The sequence below is a fragment of the Macaca thibetana genome, chromosome 1 (assembly GCF_024542745.1).
Source record: "Macaca thibetana thibetana isolate TM-01 chromosome 1, ASM2454274v1, whole genome shotgun sequence".
NCBI lineage: Eukaryota > Metazoa > Chordata > Mammalia > Primates > Cercopithecidae > Macaca > Macaca thibetana.
The window spans coordinates 36,731,704-36,748,348 of record NC_065578.1 but is presented as its reverse complement, the minus strand read 5'-3'; the positions used below and the strand labels follow the sequence as shown (position 1 = coordinate 36,748,348).

Sequence of the window (16,645 nt, the reverse complement as noted above, 5' to 3'; positions counted from 1 at the left end):
GCGCCGCCGTCGCGGGTGCTCCTGGGAGTTGTGGTCCAGGCTTGTTTCCCCGCCCTCCCCACCAACCCACCCGGCTCCACCCTGGCCGGCTGCAAACTATACAAACTACGACTCCCGGCAGGCCTTGCGGCGGGTCCTCATTACCCCAATCTCTGGAGGGCTAGGAGCGGACTAGGTCAGGTCGGCTGCAGGATTCTGCTCCGGGGCCGGCGGCTGCTTCTTCCAGGCCTGGCTGCCACTGAGTAGCCGAGGGGCCGCCGTGACACTCTGACTGATTGACTGGTTGGCTGCCTACGTCGGCGTTCCTCAGGGCCCCAAGCTCCCCAGGCCGAACTTGGGGCAAGTGGAGGGTCGGCGGAGACAGAGCAGCCCCGACAGGGTTTGGAAGGGGTCGAGGCGGAATGACAGGGGAGCGGGGCCGGGGTACAGGCTTTGGGGTGGGCGCGCCAGCCCGTGGCCAGTTTGGGCAGCGAGTGGGGAGAACCCTCTTGTTCCTCGCTCGCCCGCGGGCCGGCCACTCCCGTCCAGTTCGCGTCTTGGCGCCTCGACTGGGTGTGCAGCGCGGGGCCGCGACTTCAGGTGCGAGTAGTGGCGCTTGGCAGCTGCCCACGCGGTGACTGCAGCATGAGCCGCGGCCACCACACTCCAGGGAGCCCAGGGCAGGAGGCAGCTCTGGGTGTTCTGGCCGTGGGCCTGGGAATGGGCGTGTAGACCTCGAACCCCGCTGAGCCGCAGTCCTGTCGGAAGTGCTAACTGTGCATCTTTGCATCTGCCCACAGCCACAGGGTTGGATTGCTCAAGGGTTGTGCTGAGACCCAGCAAGGCTAGAGGCTAGTTTCGAAGCTGTAGCTCAGGCTGAGTCTCAAGGCGGGCGACGACTGGACGGCCAGACCGGCGAGCTCTTGACAGGTTTGTGGCCTGATTGTTTGGATTTGGTGCTTTTCACCTGTGGATGCGGTCTGAAGCCATGTCAGAGGGGTTGTTTGTGTTTAAGCGTGCATGTTATAGGCTATGGGAGTGATAATCTTGCCTCTCCCCCTCTGAGTTCAGGAACAATCAAAGAAATAAGCAAAGGTGCCAAGCAGGCTCCTGATGGGCACCAGCGAGCTTGGGGACAGAGCAGTCCAAGCATAGAAACCCTGGCAAGCCTGGCCCTTCCTAGAAAGTCCTTTCTCTCTCTCTTCCACCCTGGTTTGTTGCTCCATATACAAAAAATATTTGAATGTCGCTCTTCCGCCTAAGGTCAGCCCTGGGCAGTGGGTGGTGGGGGTGACACCCGAGTCTGCTGGGTGCCTCAGGATCTCCATCAGTTAGATGGCCAAGATGAGAGGGGACGACAACCCGTACCTCATGTAGGCTTTCCCGCAGCAGGTGTTTTTATGCTGGGCAAATTGGGCTTCCAGCCTCTCGGTTTCAGGGTTTCCTTCACCCGACTCCCCAATGTGCCCGACCTCCCTGGGCACCTAGGATGTCCACCTGCATCTCAGCCAGAGCTGCCACGTCAGGAGCCCGTGATTCACTAGTTTTTGCCAGTTGGTTGTGATACACAATGTCAAAAGTGTCATTAAGGCACAGCCGGAGGCGCAAGCTGAGAGGAAAAGACTCCACAGTTAAGAGGACATGCCACCACTGCCACCCAATTTAAACTGCCGCAGGGTGACAAATGAGAAGTCGCCGTGTTTGGACGGTCCCAACATCCAGTCCCAAGGAAGCTTCAAGCCGAGTGGCCAATCCACATGTTGGACTACAGTACCCAGAAGTAATTTCGGTACTATGATATATTTTCGCGACTCAATAGCCTTGCAGGCCTGCGGAGGAGCTTTGGGGGCGGTCGCCTGTGAGCATGCGCAGAGAGACTATGGGCGCGTGGTGCTCACGCTTTGGGTGTCTTGACTTTTAAGTTTTTCCGCTGGTTTCAGGAACGCGACCGGCAGCCTCGGGCAGGGGAGACAGGACTGTAGGTCAGAGAAGAGACGGCGATTGGCCGCCGGGAATCCTCTGAAGCAGGAGACTGCCCTATCCAGGTTACCCTTCCCAAGGGGAAGCCAGGGTCTCCTTCAGAAAGCTGAGGCAGGGCCGGGGCTGGTGGCTCACGCCTGTAATCCCAACACTTTGGGATACCGAGACGGGCGGAAAACCTGAGGTCAGGAGTTCAAGACCAGCCTGGCCAACATGGCAAAACCCTGTCTCTACTAAAAATACAAAAATTAGCCGGGCGTGGTGGCGGGCACCTGTATTCCCAGCTACTCGGGAGGCTGAGACAGGAGAATTGCTTGAACCCGGGATGCAGAGGTTGCAGTGAGCCGAGATAGCGCTACTGCACTCCAGCCTGAGCGACAGAGTGAGATTCCGTGTCGAAAAAAACAAAAACAAAAAAAACCACTTCTGGAGGTGAGACAACTCCTGTGTGAACACGAGGACGGAAATGACGCCCACCCTCGACCCAGTGCCTCCCGGACTGACTTGCCACCCCAACGTGGTTATTTTCTATTTTTATCTTTTTCAGCAGAAGATGACTCAAGACCGGCCTCTGCTTGCCGTGCAGGAGGCCCTGAAGAAGTGCTTCCTGGTGGTGGAGGAGCAGCAGGGCCTGTGGCAGAGTGCCCTGCAGGACTGCCAGCCCCTCCTGTCTTCCCTCAGCAACCTGGCGGAGCAGCTGCAGGCCGCACAGAACCTGCGGTTCGAGGATGTGCCGGCGCTTCGGGCCTTCCCAGACTTAAAAGAGCGGCTGAGGCGCAAGCAGCTGGCTGCTGGTGACATCGTCCTGGACAAGCTAGGGGAAAGGCTGTAAGCAGCTCCGTAGTGCTCTTTCCTGGTGGAAGGATTTTAAAACGAGGTGTTTTATATGTAGCTAGTATCAGTCCAGAAGGTGTTTTTCTCCTTGAAAGCGTGGCATTTGGAGGTATCTCAACCTTCCTCACTTACCATCTGGGGCAGTGAGACCTCCGTCAGAAAGCCATTTTCTGGCATTTTCCTTGTCAGAGACTAGGCATGGCAGTGGTGGGCTTAGTGGAAGTCACAAAAGAAGAACAGAAAAGGAGCAGAGAAAGCCTATTAGCTCTGCCCTATAGTTTTGTTTGGTAAAAGGCAGTGAGGAGCTGTGTAAACTTAGTAGGTGCTAGAGCTAAGGGCTTTATATATATTACGTTATAAAGGCTCTTCAACATATCTGTGACTTTACTGCACTTAATTCCATGCAGGTAGGAATCTGAGGCTCAAGCAGATTGCCCCTGGTGACACAGCCAGAAAAGGGTAGAGCTGGGCTTCTAACTCAAGTGTGCCTGACCCAAAAGCTAGAGCTCTTAATCACCACTTTGTTCTGCTGTAGGTTGGTGTCTTTGTGCCCAGTAGTAGCACGTCTCCAAGTTCTGATATGCTTGTTGTCAGACCCAGTATCTGTGTTACAGATTTTTTTTTTTTTTTTTTTGAGACAGGGTCTTGCTCTGTCACCCGGGCTGCAGTGCAGTGGCACAATCACAGCTCATTGCAACCTTGACTTCCCTGGTTCAAGTGATCCTCCCACCTCAACCCCCCAAGTACCTGGGACAACAAGCATGCACTTCCATGCCCAGCTAATTTTAAATTTTTTTGTAGAGATAGGGTCTCACTATGTTGCCCAGGCTGAGAGTTATAGGTTATTGAGGACAGAGGAGAGACAGGGCATGTGTGGCCTTTCCTTGAACCAGAACAAAAGAAAGGTCCAGTATATAGAGTCTGTGCCATAGACTAATAGGAAACTGTCACAGATGAGGACTTTCCTTTTATTTATTTGTACAAAATACATTCATTAGGCACCTTGTGGGATGCCAAGCACAAGGTGCCAGGAATACAACAATGAACCAGACTTAGTTCCTGTTCTTAGTTGAATAGAAGAAATAAACAATCAGTGAATTAAATTGTGGGATGTCCTAAGATATTGATAAGTATGGCTTGTGTGGAGGGGGGAAGCTTCTGGGGAGGAAGTGATATTAAAAACCTAATGGTTGAAAAGGTGTAAACAGAGTCAAGACGTGGGTGTGAGTAGTGTGCATAGAGAATAGTATGACTGGCCCGGCACGGTGGCTCATGGCTGTAATCCCAGCACTTTGGGAAGCAGATCACTTGAGGTCAGGAGTTTGAGACCAGCCTGGCCAACATGGTGAAACCCCGTCTCTACTAAAAATAAAAAAGTTAACTGAGTGTCGTGGTGCACTCCTGTAGTCCCAGCTACTAGGGAGGCTGAGGCAGGAGAATCTCTTGGACCCGGGAGGCAGAGGTTACAGTGAGCCAAGACTGTCCCACTGCACTCCAGCCTGGGTGACAGAGCAAGACTCTGTGTCAAAAAAAGAGAAAAGTATGACAGGAGCAGAGGCCTGATAAGAGATGAGATCAGCTGAGTATGGCAGCTCAGCCTGTAATCCCAGCACTTAGGGAGGCAGAGGCAGGAGGATCACTTGAGCCCGGAAGTTTGAGACCAGCCTGGGCAACATAGTGAGATCCCATTCTCCACAAAAAGGAAAGCAAAACGAAAAAAAGGTGAGACCGAGTATGGTGCCTCACACCTGTAATCCCAGCACTTTGAGAAGCTAAAGGCAGGAGGATCATTTGAACCCAGGAGTTTGAGACCAGCCTGGTCTCAAAGCCTAGGCAACAAAGTGAGACCCTGACTCTATAAGAAATAAAAAAATTATCTGGGTGTGGTGATGTGCACCTGTGGTCGCACAGGGCCTACACAGGGGGCTGAGGCAGGAGGATCACTTGAACCCAGGAGGTCGAGGCTACGGTGAGCCATGTTTGTGTCACTGCACTCCAGACTGGGTAACAGAGTGAGACTCTGTCTCTAAAAAAAAAAGAAAAAAGATAAGATCAGAGAGGTAAAGCAGCTCAGGAAATGATGGGTAAGTTATGTAGAGGATCATATGGTTCCCAGATCTATCTGTCACCTCCGACAGAGTCTCACTCTGTCACCCAGACTGGAGTGTAGTGGCACAATCTTGGCTCACGGCAACCTCTGCAAGATCACTGCAACCTCCACCTGCTGGGTTCAAGTGATTCTCCTGCCTCAGCCTCTCGAGTAGCTGGGATTACAGATGCCTGCCACCACACCTGGCTAATTTTTGTGTTTTTAGTAGAGACAGGGTTTCACCATGTTGGCCAGGCTGGTGTCGAACTCCTGACCTCAAGTAATCCACCCTCCTCAGCCTCTCAAAGTGCTGGGATTACAGGTGTGAGCCACCACACCTGGCCTATAATGACATTTATATACCATTGTATTAACAGAACAGGTTTGCTGTAAATTGTATACTTTTTTTTTTGAGATGGAGTCTCGCTCCATCACCCTGGCTGGAATGCAGTGGTGCGATCTCGGCTCACTGCGAACTCTGCCTCCTGGGCTCACGCCATTATCCTGCCTCAGCCTCCCGAGTAGCTGGGACTACAGGCACCCCCCACCACGCCCTGCTAATTTTTTGTATTTTTAGTAGAGACAGGGTTTCACTCTGTCTTCACCGTGTTAGCCAGGATGGTCTCGATTTCCTGACCTTGTGATCCACCCACCTCGGCCTCCCAAAGTGCGGGATTACAGGCGTGAGCCACCGCGTCCAGCCTGTTAGTTGTATACTTATAAAGGGTGAATTTTATGGTATGTGAATTATATCTCAATTTGAAAAATAGAACACTGCCTGTCAAAGCCTACCGCCCAAGAGACACTTGGTTTTTTCTAGTTCAGTGGCTTTCAGACTTTGGACCTTGACTTAGAGGAAGAAATATATTTTATATCATTCATAGACACACATACATGCATATATCACTGGAATGTTTCACGAAACAATATGAGTGCTTTACTTAATATTTTGTCTTTTATTTATTTTTGTTTTATTTTTAGAGATAATTTCACTCTGTTGCCCAGGCTGAAGTGCGGTGGTATGATCATAGCTTACTGTAGCCTCTAACTCCTCCTGCCAGTGTCCTGAGTAACTTGGATTCCAGGAGCATGCCACCATACCTGGTTAATTTTTAAAAATTTTTGTAGAGACCGTCTTGCCATATTGCCCAGGCTGGTCTCAAATTCCTGGCTTCAAGCTGTCCTCTGGCCTTGGCCTCCCAAAGTGCTGGGATTACAGGCATGCCATTGTACCTGGCTTTTTTTTTTTTTTAAGTTTTAATTTTAAAAAAATTATATTTACTTTTGAGATGGAGTCTCGCTCTGTCGCCCAGGCTGGAGTGCAGTGATGCAGTCTTGGCTCACTGCAACCTCTGCCTCTGGGTTCAAATGATTCTCGTGCCTCCCAAGTAGCTGGGTCTGCAGGTATGCACCACCACACCTGGCTAATTTTTGTATTTTTAGTAGAGGCAGGGTTTTGGGACATTGGCTGGTCTCAAACTCCTGACCTCAGGTGATCCACCTGCCTCAGCCTCCCAGAGTGCTGGGATTACAGGCAACAAGCCGCTGCACCCAGCCCCTTTCTTGAGTCTTGAGCCACCCCTACATCCAAGGCACCGTCACTAATCTCCTTAGACCAGTGGTCTCTACTGGAGATGGTTTTTCTATGAGGGGACATTTGGCATCATCTAGAGGCATTATTGGTTGTTATGGCTTATGAAGGGTATAGGTGTGGTTTACTCCTGTCGTTTAGTGGGTAGAGGCCAGGCATGCTCCTAAACGTCCTACAATGTACAGGGCAGCCCTTCACAACAGAGAATCATGTCCAAAATATCAGTAGTGCCAAAATTGAGAAACCTTCCTTTATACCTGTCTCATGATATTGCCTAATGTCAGACTGTTTCTTGCAGAGCCATCCTCCTCAAGGTGCGAGACGTGGTCAGCAGCCATGTGGAGCGAGTGTTTCAGATCTATGAGCAGCACGCAGACACAGTTGGCATTGATGCTGTCCTGCAGCCTTCAGCAGTGAGCCCCTCTGTGGCTGACATGTTGGAATGGTTGCAGGATATTGAGAGACATTATCGAAAGTCGTATCCTTTGCACACATTTCAGGTCACGGCCAGAGCTGTTCTAAGTCTTTCAAATTTCAGTTTTCACAAGATTGGAAAACTATATAGTTTGAGTCAGTTCTCTCTGGTTCCTGAACCTGGATTCTTCCTGCATTCCTTTGTATAATCCTTCCTCTAATAATTTACTGAGTCCCTGCTACCTGTCAGGCACTGTTCTTGGTGCAGAGAGACAGGCATTAAAAAAGGAAAGTAGAGTGCCAGATGGCGATAAGTGCTATGGAGAAAAATAAACCTGGGAAAGTGAGGAGTGAGGGTGGGGTTGTGATTTAAAATAGGGTGGTCAGAGCAGGCCTGATGAGAAAGTGATATTCGAGCAAAGATCTGAAGAGGGTAAGGGAAAGAGCTATTTGGGGAGAGAAAGCTACTAGGCAGAGGAAACATCAAATGCAAAGGCCTTGAGGTAAGAACATTCCTGGTCTATTCAGGAAATAGTGAGGAGGCTAGACTAGAGTATGAGGAGGAGCCTAATAGCAGGTGAGGGTAGAAAGACGGAGGGGCTCGACTTTCTAGGGCCTTGAAGGTCTTTGAAAGAATTTGGGGTCCGGGCGTGGTGGCTCATGCCTGTAATCCTTGCACTTTGGGAGGCTGAGGTGGGAGGATTGCTTGAGCCCAGGAGTTTGAGACCAGCCTGGGCAACATGGTGAAACCCCATCTCTACAAAAAATACAAAAATTAGCCACGCGTGGTGGTATGTGCCTGTAGTCTGTAGTCCCAGCTACTCGGGAGGGTAAGGCTGGAGGATTGCTTGAACTGGGGGAGGTTGAGGCCGCAGTGAGCTGAGATTGTGCCACTACACTGCAGCCTGGGTGATAAAGTGAAACTCTGTCTCCAAAAAATAATAATAATAATAATAATAATAATTTTGGGCCAGGCATGATGGTGTGCAGCTTAGTCCCAGCTACTCAGGAGGCTGAGTTGGAAGGGTTGCTTGATCCTGGAAGGTCAAGGCTGCAGAGAGCCATGATCGCCAGCCTGAGTGTTATCACCAGCCTAGATGACAGAGCAAGACCCTGTCTCAAACCGCCCCCACCCCCACCAAAAGAAAAAGCATTTGAGTGACAGAAAAAGCTCTTAGAAACTTTTGATTAAGGAGTAACAGGATAAGACCTATGTTTTTAACAGTATCATTCTGGCTTCGTTCTAGGGTAAGATTTGGGGTAGTAGGGGCAAGGGTAAAAGCAGAAAGACCAGTTAGTTGAAGCTCTAACATTTTTCTCTCAAAAAATTTTTTTTTGCCTAGGAGATGGGGTCTTGCTGTGTTGACCAGGCTGGTCTTGAACTCCTGGCCTCAATGATCCTACTACCTTGGCTTCCCAAAGTGCTAAGAGTACAGGTGTGAGCCACCATGCCTGGTCTCTCAATTCTTGTCTGATACCTGATTTTAGCCTTTGGCTTAGGTTTCTGCCTTCATGTGAATTTTTCTTGTCTCCAGTCTTGACTTTTGGTTTCCTGCAGATGCCTCCAACTGGATTGTTCTTGGAACTGCAAACTCAAGTTTAAAATTGAACTCCTCAATCTAGCCGTCAAATTCAGCCCCCTTTTCCTTGAGTTGTAGAATCCACCCTATTTTCTCTTTTATTTATTTATTTTTTGAGACAGAGTTTTGCTCTTGTTGCCCAGGCTGGAGTGCAGTGGCATGATCTTGGCTCACTGCAACCTCCACCTCCCGGGTTCAAGCAATTCTCCTGCCTCAGCCTCCCAAGTAGCTGAGATTACAGGCACCTGCCACCACACCCGGCTAATTTTTGTAGTTTTAGTAGAGATAGGGTTTCACCATGTTGGCCAGGCTGGTCTCAAACTCCTGATCTCAGGTGGTCCTATCAGCTTGGCCTCCCGAAGTGCTGGGATTACAGGCATGAGCCACTGCGCCTAGCTTATTTTCCCTTTTAAATGTGTTAGTAGCAGCAGTAGTAACAGCAACAGGAACATGGGCAGAAGGAGCAAGAACTGCGGCTGACATTACTAAGCACTTGCTATGTGCTAGAGTGTTTACACAGTCACTCGTCAAGTCCTTTCCCTCTGTTTCCCTGGTGCTTCTTTGATTTTCCTTCTCTGTCCCCTCTGCTGCTTACATGGCTTCTTACCTCTCACTTGGATTCTTAATTGCATGTAGCCTCTTGACGGGTTTCTCTGTCTAGTTTCTTTTCCTCTAAGCTGACTCCAATTAATGACCTCTATTTCTTCAGGAAGTCTGGCTCTGATCCTGCTCCTTAGGATCAGAATTGTACTGTACAGTATAGGAATAGCTCCTGTTGCTAATGGGATAAAGTTCAGAGCCCTGCCTTGGTACTCAGCGTTCTTTCTGTTCTGGCTTAGCCCACCTTTCAGCCTTTCTGACTGCTTTCCATGTGGTGTCCATGCTGAGCAGACTGGAAGATTTGCTTTCCCTGAATTCATTCTATGCGTCTGTGCCTTCATTTGTGTTTCCTACCAGCTGGGGTGTCCCTGCTTCCTCTGAATTGGGTGTATTTATCCTCTGAACCTCCACTAGCTTTACCTCTCATGTCACTTTTGTTCTTTCTTTTCAGGATCTGGTTTTGTCCTCACCATGCTGAGATCCCAGATTTCAGAGATGGTTTCATTTCTCTTTCCCTGTAGCACAAAGCCATGTTAGTAAACAGTTGCTCAGGAAATATTTGTAGCATAGGTGAATCAGGCCCACCTGGTAAAATGTAAGGATATCTGCACTTTCATTTTTATAGCTCCCTCTGGTTCTCACCAGGGTGTTTTTTTAACTTCAGCATATTTCATTTTCTTTTGAGCAGTCCTTAACTTCCAGAAAGGTACCTGAATAGAAAGTATCTTCTTTCCTCTATCCGGTGGGGAGACTTGGCAAACATCCAAGCTTTGCCCAAGGCCTGGGACCGAATTTCAAAAGACGAACACCAGGATCTTGTACAAGGTACTGGTTTGTGTTCTTCCTTCGTGTCTCCTCTCCTCCTTTCTCTCCCTGTGGCTTACCTCTTTGGAAGCTTTAGGAAGGTACCCTTGCTGTGCCTCTGTGTTTTATGTTCTCGGGAGAGGTGAAGATGCCATTTTTTCTTTCTTCCTATTTCAGATATCCTATTGAGTGTTTCCTTCTTCCTGGAACAGTAAGGAAGCTGTGCGTATCTGGAGACCATGGGCACCACAGTGGAAGACTGACATTCTAAACCCTGATGTTTTTAAAGAAACGTCAGTATTTCAGTCTCACGTATTTGAAATATCAGTGCCTTGAACCTGAGGACTGGGTCTTGGGGAGGATTAGTGCCTAGATGTCTGATGTTGGTGCTGCAGCATGCCAGGCCATGGCTGAGAGTATGTGAGCCACACCTTGCCCTTTTCTGAGGCTCAGGGAAGTGGATGGAGATAGAGACACAGCAGGAAAGACGGTGCTGAAGAACATAGTGCCTTGCCTCCACTGTAGACTTGAAGAGGTGGGGAAGCAAGGACAGGAGGCAAAGAGCCACACTGCCCTTGGCATCATCCAGAGCATTGTCTGGTTGACACCAGGTCCTGGTTTTGTGTCTTTTGTCAATATCTGAATCCTTGACAAAAGAAAAAGTGATTTTGATGATTTAAAGAAATAAGGGTGATTTTGACAGAAAATATATTTTTAAAATAGTGACCAATTGCAATAGTTATCCTCAAGCCAATTTCCAGAGCCTGCCACCAGGGGGAGGTGGTGCAGCATGAATCATTCTGAATGCTTTGTCTTTGAAGTGTTCCCCTATTGCTGTTACTGTCTCAGAGGAAGTAACTGGGCATGGTGAGACTCCTGACATGACAGGAGGTTTTTTGGCCAAAGCTGGCATCTGACTTGCCACATTCCTCTGAGTCTGTAGTACCTGCAGGGGTGGGAGAACGCCAGCCCAGAGTCAGTCCATCAGGGTTACATTTCCAAGGCCCGCTGCCTTCATCTATGTAATGGCCGTGTTACTTTCAGACCTTTCAACTTCCCAGGGTGTTGTAGAAATCTTGGTCATTGAATGTAAAGGGACTTAGTAAAGGGTATAGATGTTTTTAAAAAATGAAAATAACTTTTTTTCTTGTAAGTGATAAGCTTTTATAAAGATCATAGGAAAACTAGAAAAAAATGTAAAATGTAGAAAATTGTAAAACAAACTTCATTAGAGATATTTTGATATGTATCTTTTCAGTGTCTATTTACAAATTTTTTCTTTTAACATAGATAGGGTCTCACTATATTGCCCAGGTCAAACTCCTGAGCTCAAGGGATCTTCCCACCTGAGCCTCCCAAAATGTTGGAAACACAGGCATGAGCCACTGCTCCCGGCTAATTCACAAATTTTTTTAAAGGACAAACATGGTATCATCGATACATACTGTTAGGTTGTCTTTTTTAAAAAACCTAATATAATTTGTTCATCTTTTTATAAATATAGCTCAACACAGTTATATTCCTTTTGTGAATGTATTATATCTACAATTTACCTTTTTTCTTACATTTTACATGCATTTTCCCAAATCTTTTTGTTTTCCTATCTGTAAAAGTAATACATTCTGATTATGAAAATTTAAAACGCTACATAGAAATGTACTATTATCTATCTGCCAGATAATTATTATTAATAATATGTATTTATTTTTCTAGGAATTAAAATCTATCATATAAGTATTGCAAATAAAACTTAAAAAGCGTTTGAGTGTCAAGTCTTATGTGGGGCTCTGGGGACAGAAATAAAAGAGAGCCCTAGAAAGGCTCACAATTCCACCAGGGAAAGATGAATGTGCAAATAAATCACTGATATCTTGTGGAAATTTTGGTTTTGATTCTGTAGGTCTGGGATGGGGCCCAGATTCTGCATTTCAAACGAGGTCCCAGCTAACGGTCCAAGGACCAGACTTTGGATGGCAGAGATTTAAGTTGTAATACAATAATAAAAGTGTCAGAGTTAAGGTAAAAACAGGTGCTATGGGAGAATAGAGATGATAACTAATTGCCTGTGGGACTCCTTGATGACAGTGACATTTGCCGTATGCCTTGGAGGGAATTTTACTTGGGGCTAGGAGAGGGGTGCGGGGCATTCCATGCACAGGAGACAGTCTAAACAAAGGCCGTGTTTGAGGCAGAATGGAAGCCAGCACTTGATGAAAGTTTGCTGTGTGCCGGGCATTGTGCTTGTTGCCTTTACCCTCCAGAACTGGCAAATAATAGTTCAGTATCGCAAATAACGAGTTCACAGATGGATGGAAGGATGGCAGGAAATGGGTCAGTAAGGGTGGACTGGAACCAAACTGTGAAGAGGATTGTGAATCCCAGCTCAAGTGTTTGTATTTTGCTCTACAAATGGGAGTTGCTTGCTTATGTGTATGCATGTGTAATAAAGAGGTTTTTAAACCTCCCTCATGGAAGCAAGTAATGGCTAAGTAGAAACAAGCATGTTTATGGTGCTAGTAATAACTATATAGTATTGAAGTATAATTGTTACTGTTTTTATTTTGTTCCCTGTTAGTATTTTGTCTGTTAAAATGCCATATTTTTCATTGTTCTTTTTAAATTTAAAATAAATTTTATATTTTTGAAACAGAGTCTCACTCTCACCCAGGCTGGAGTGCAGAGGCACAATCTCAGCTCACTGCAACCTCTGCCTCCTGGGTTCAAGTGGTTCTCCTGCCTCAGCCTCCTGAGTAGCTGAGATTGCAGGTGCTTACCACCATGCCTGGCTAATTTTTGTATTTTTAATAGAGACGAGGTCTCACCATGTTGGCCAAGCTGGTGTCGAACTCCTGACCTCAAGTGATCTGCCTGTCTCGGCCTCCCAAAGTGCTGGGATTATAGGCGTGAGCCACCACACCCAGCCTGGTTTATTTTTTAAGTGATACATCAATATTGTAAAATAGGTATGCAAGAGCATACCTATTAGGCTGGGCACAATGGCTCTTGCCTATACTAGCACTTTGGGAGGCCAAGGTGGGAGGATGGCTTGAGGTCAGGAGTTTAGACTAGTTGGGCAACCCTGTCTCTACAAAAAAATACGAGCCAGGTGTGGGGATGTGTGCCTGTAGTCCTAGCTATTTGGGAGGCTGAGGTGGGAGTTTCCCAATTTCCTTCCCTGAAGGCAACCAATATTGAATGTTTCTAGTGTATCTTTCCAGAAATACTATGCCTGTGTGAGTGTGGTGGGTAGGTATCCTCAAAGACAGCCCCCAGTGCTCCCACCTCTGGTATTCATGCCCTTGTGTACTCCCCTCCCCTTCCAGATGGACTTTTTTTTTTTGAGACAGTCTCGCTCTGTTACCAGGCTGGAGTGCAGTGGCATGATCTTGGCTCACTGCAACCTCCACCTCCCGGGTTCAAGTGATTCTCCTGACTCAGCCTCCCGAGTAGCTGGGACTACAGATGTGTGCCGCCATGCCCAGCTAATTTTTGCATTTTTAGTAGAGACAGGGTTTCACCATGTTGGCCAAGATGGTCTCGATCTCTTGATCTCATGATCTGCCTGCCTCTGCCTCCCAAAGTGCTGGGATTATAGGCATGAGCCACCACACCTGGCCACAGATATACATCTGATGAATAAAATACTACAAAAGTGGTAGGATGTTACTTCTGAAATAGGTAAAAAAGACTTCAGCTTCCATCTTGGGTGCTCTCTGTCTCTGGGATCACCCACCCTGGGGAAAGGCAGCTGCGATGCTGAGGCAGCCCTGTGGAGAGGCTCATGTGAGAGACCAGTGCCTGCCAACAACCATGTGACTGAACTTGGAAACAGATCCTCCCTCCCACAGTTGAACCTTCTAATGGGTCCACAGCCCCTGCTGACAGCTTGACTACAGCCTCTTGAAGACCCGAGCCAAAGGCAGCCTGCTAAGCGGTGCCCGGATTCCTGATCCATGTAAACTGGGATAATAAATGTTTTAAATCACTAAGTTTGGGGACCATTTGTTCCACAGCAATAGATAATCACTACATCAAAAAAACCTCCATTTTTATATGAAGGCTAACATACCATATACCCACTTTTTCACCTTGTTCTTTCTTACTGTATCTTGGACTTCGTCCTATATATATAAGAGTTTCCTAACATTGTTTTAAACAGTTGCATAGATTTCTGTTGTGTGGGTAAACCATAATTTACTTAAAATAGCCCCTTAGGGTGGACATCTGTTTCCAAAGTCTTCATACCTATTGGTTTTTATAGTAGCAACCCCCCTGTACTCCCACTCTTGTTCATTAGGCCTCCCCTCCACCCCCTGGAATTTTCCATTTAGCTAATTCCACTACCTTCCAACAACAACAGAAAATAAATTGTCAGTATCTTTTATTGGAATCATTAAATTGATAAACGAATTCAGGGAGAGTCACCACAATGGGAATACTTCTGGTGCTCCTCCTTTATGTATGCCACTGGCTTATGGATGAAGACACCAATGTGAGTTCTGTTCTGTTTTCCCTCAGCTGGGTCAGAACCCCTTTCTCTGTCAGTGTAAGACAGTCTTGGGATGAAATGAAGAATTTTGGTTTCCCTCTATCCTGTCCCTCCCCATCCACATCTAGAAATTGACCTTCAGATTCTTCTCTCAGAGTAAGGGTTGTCTCAAGGTGCTGGGTTGCCTGGGCCCTAAAGAGAAGGTCTCCTGTCTGCCCAAGGAGAGCCCCGGCTTTATGGGGACTGTATTACACCAGTCTTTAAGTGGGATGAGAATCCAGATGCCTTCCCAACCTGCTCAAACACTGGATCGTTTATAATTCCATTTCCCTATGAGAAGGGAGGAAGAGTGCACATTTCAGGGAGTAGGTTTGGGGATGAGGGGAAGGAGAGAACCTAGACCTGGGTTCAAGTCTCAGCTCAGCCTTTGCTAGCTATGTGATCTTGGGCAAGTAATTTCCCCTAAGTCTGTTTTCTCATCTGTATAATGGAAGTGATGATATGTCCTTACAGGGTTGTAAGGTTTAACTAAGAGGAGATAGTGAAGGCTTTGGGTACATTTATGAGCATTTAAGGAACTGAAATTCACTTAAGCTTTATTAGCCACTCACTAAGTGTATAGCTCTGTGCTAGGCTCTTTAACATCTTTCTAAACCCTAACAAATATCGAAACAAGTATGCTTACTTCCATTAGGTAGATGAGGAGACCGAGACAGAGACCTGGTAAATTCTCTAAATGCCCACAGCTTGTCACTGATGTTGCCAGCATTTGCTCCAGGGCTTGCCTGGTTCTGGTGAAAGGTGCTTTCCCCCACACCACTGTTCCTTCTCTGCCACAGAAGGCAAGAGCATGCCTACCATCTACTCAGCTGTAACAAGGGTGAGGTTTTCTGATACCCAGTCCTGCACAGGACATGGATCCTGCAGTGCAGAGCTACCTCCGTAGGGCTTGGCTGTGGCACACAAAGTATCCAAGCCTCTTCCAGGCCAGCCACAACCTTGCCAGTTACCCTCCCTTCTGATCCCATAGCCAAGAGGGTTGGAGCAAATCCTAGCACAGTCTACCAGAGTCTTACACTTTTGCCCTTGATTTCAGGGCCTGATAGGAGAAAGCCAGTGATTCTGAAGGAATGACAGGGGTACCCCTTCCAGGCACTCTCCTCCTCCCCACCCTTCCTGGAAGGCTCCTTCTTGGTTTCCGCATAGACCAAAGGAAAGTCATTTTTCCGAGACTATGGGGCCCCAGCCCAGAGATTCCAATCTAGTATGTGCGGGGAGGGGCTAGATATCTGAATCCTTAATAAGTACCCTTCGTTCTGTTGCAGGGTCATTCCTTCAGAAAGAGCCTTCATCCTGAGAAAAAGCAGCAGTTAGCACAGAGATTGATGGCTGGGTAGAGTAGCCACAAAGACTGCCCTTCTCTGGGGAAGAAACGCCTCCATAACTCCCTGGCTGCACCTCTTTCCCCCCTTTTTATTTATTTATTTATTTTTTTTGAGACGGAGTCTTGCTCTGTCGCCCGGGCTGGAGTGCAGTGGCCGGATCTCAGCTCACTGCAAGCTCCGCCTCCCGGGTTCACGCCATTCTCCTGCCTCAGACTCCTGAGTAGCTGGGACTACAGGCGCCCGCCACCTCGCCCGGCTAGTTTTTTGTATTTTTTAGTAGAGACGGGGTTTCACCGTGTTAGCCAGGATGGTCTTGATCTCCTGACCTCGTGATCCGCCCGTCTCGGCCTCCCAAAGTGCTGGGATTACAGGCTTGAGCCACCGCGCCCGGCCTCTTTCCCCCTTTTTGTTGCCAGTTCTGAAGTCCAACGGGTACCTCGGCATTGCTCCCCCGGCCCCTCTATGCTGTTTGGGGTGGGATAGTCATAACTTATGTATAGGGGACTTGAGAGTCTGTCGCATCCATATCCATTCATTCTGAGGCCTCCCTGTGTGCCCAGCACAGAACTCATCATTAGCAATACAGAGGTAAATCAAAGAAGTCCATGATTTAGTAGGCCACGCAAATCTGCAAGCCCTTCGTGAGAAGGGCTGTTGTGAAGGATGTGTGGGGAATGCAGTGGACGGAGAGAGTGACTGATGGTTTTTGTGGGTTTTTGTGGGAGGCGAGATAGTGGAATGTGAGACTAGCTCCTCTGTGAGTTAAGTTTCAGCAAGAGTCTTCCCTCTGGTCTCTAGTAGAGTAAGTGATGGGGGTGGGGGTCAGCGTGTCCTGTTGGTCATCATGTGAGCGGGGAACAACCCTCTCTGCTCTGGCTCATCTCTTCTGATTGAAACGTG

At 47.8% G+C, this 16,645-nt stretch overlaps 2 protein-coding genes across 3 annotated transcripts in view; one reads left to right on the top strand and one right to left on the bottom strand.

The window, feature by feature from the left end:
• Positions 1-16,645, bottom strand: part of UTP11 (UTP11 small subunit processome component) — a 594,364-nt gene that overhangs the window by 333,591 nt on the left and 244,128 nt on the right. The gene's annotated exons all lie outside the window — the stretch shown is intronic.
• Positions 107-11,630, top strand: C1H1orf109 (chromosome 1 C1orf109 homolog). Of its 2 annotated transcripts, XM_050800483.1 has the most exons (5): positions 123-1,759; positions 2,507-2,787; positions 6,772-6,951; positions 9,774-9,892; positions 10,049-11,630. In XM_050800483.1, exons 1-5 carry the CDS (start codon positions 1,664-1,666, stop codon positions 10,084-10,086), a joined length of 714 nt encoding a protein of 237 aa, XP_050656440.1. In that variant the 5' UTR covers positions 123-1,663; the 3' UTR covers positions 10,087-11,630. The 2 variants fall into 2 exon arrangements, with proteins under 2 accessions (XP_050656450.1, XP_050656440.1); XM_050800493.1 differs by lacking the exon at positions 10,049-11,630 and having other exon boundaries at positions 107-1,759; positions 9,770-9,861.

Bases quoted from the DNA above. Each gene is read 5' to 3' on its own strand.
- C1H1orf109 (XM_050800483.1), top strand. From the start codon at position 1,664: ATGAGAAGTCGCCGTGTTTGGACGGTCCCAACATCCAGTCCCAAGGAA. The intron at 1,760-2,506 runs GTAATTTCGGTA...TATCTTTTTCAG, and splicing joins TTGGACTACAGTACCCAGAA to CAGAAGATGACTCAAGACCG. The intron at 9,893-10,048 runs GTACTGGTTTGT...TTCCTATTTCAG, and splicing joins ACACCAGGATCTTGTACAAG to ATATCCTATTGAGTGTTTCC.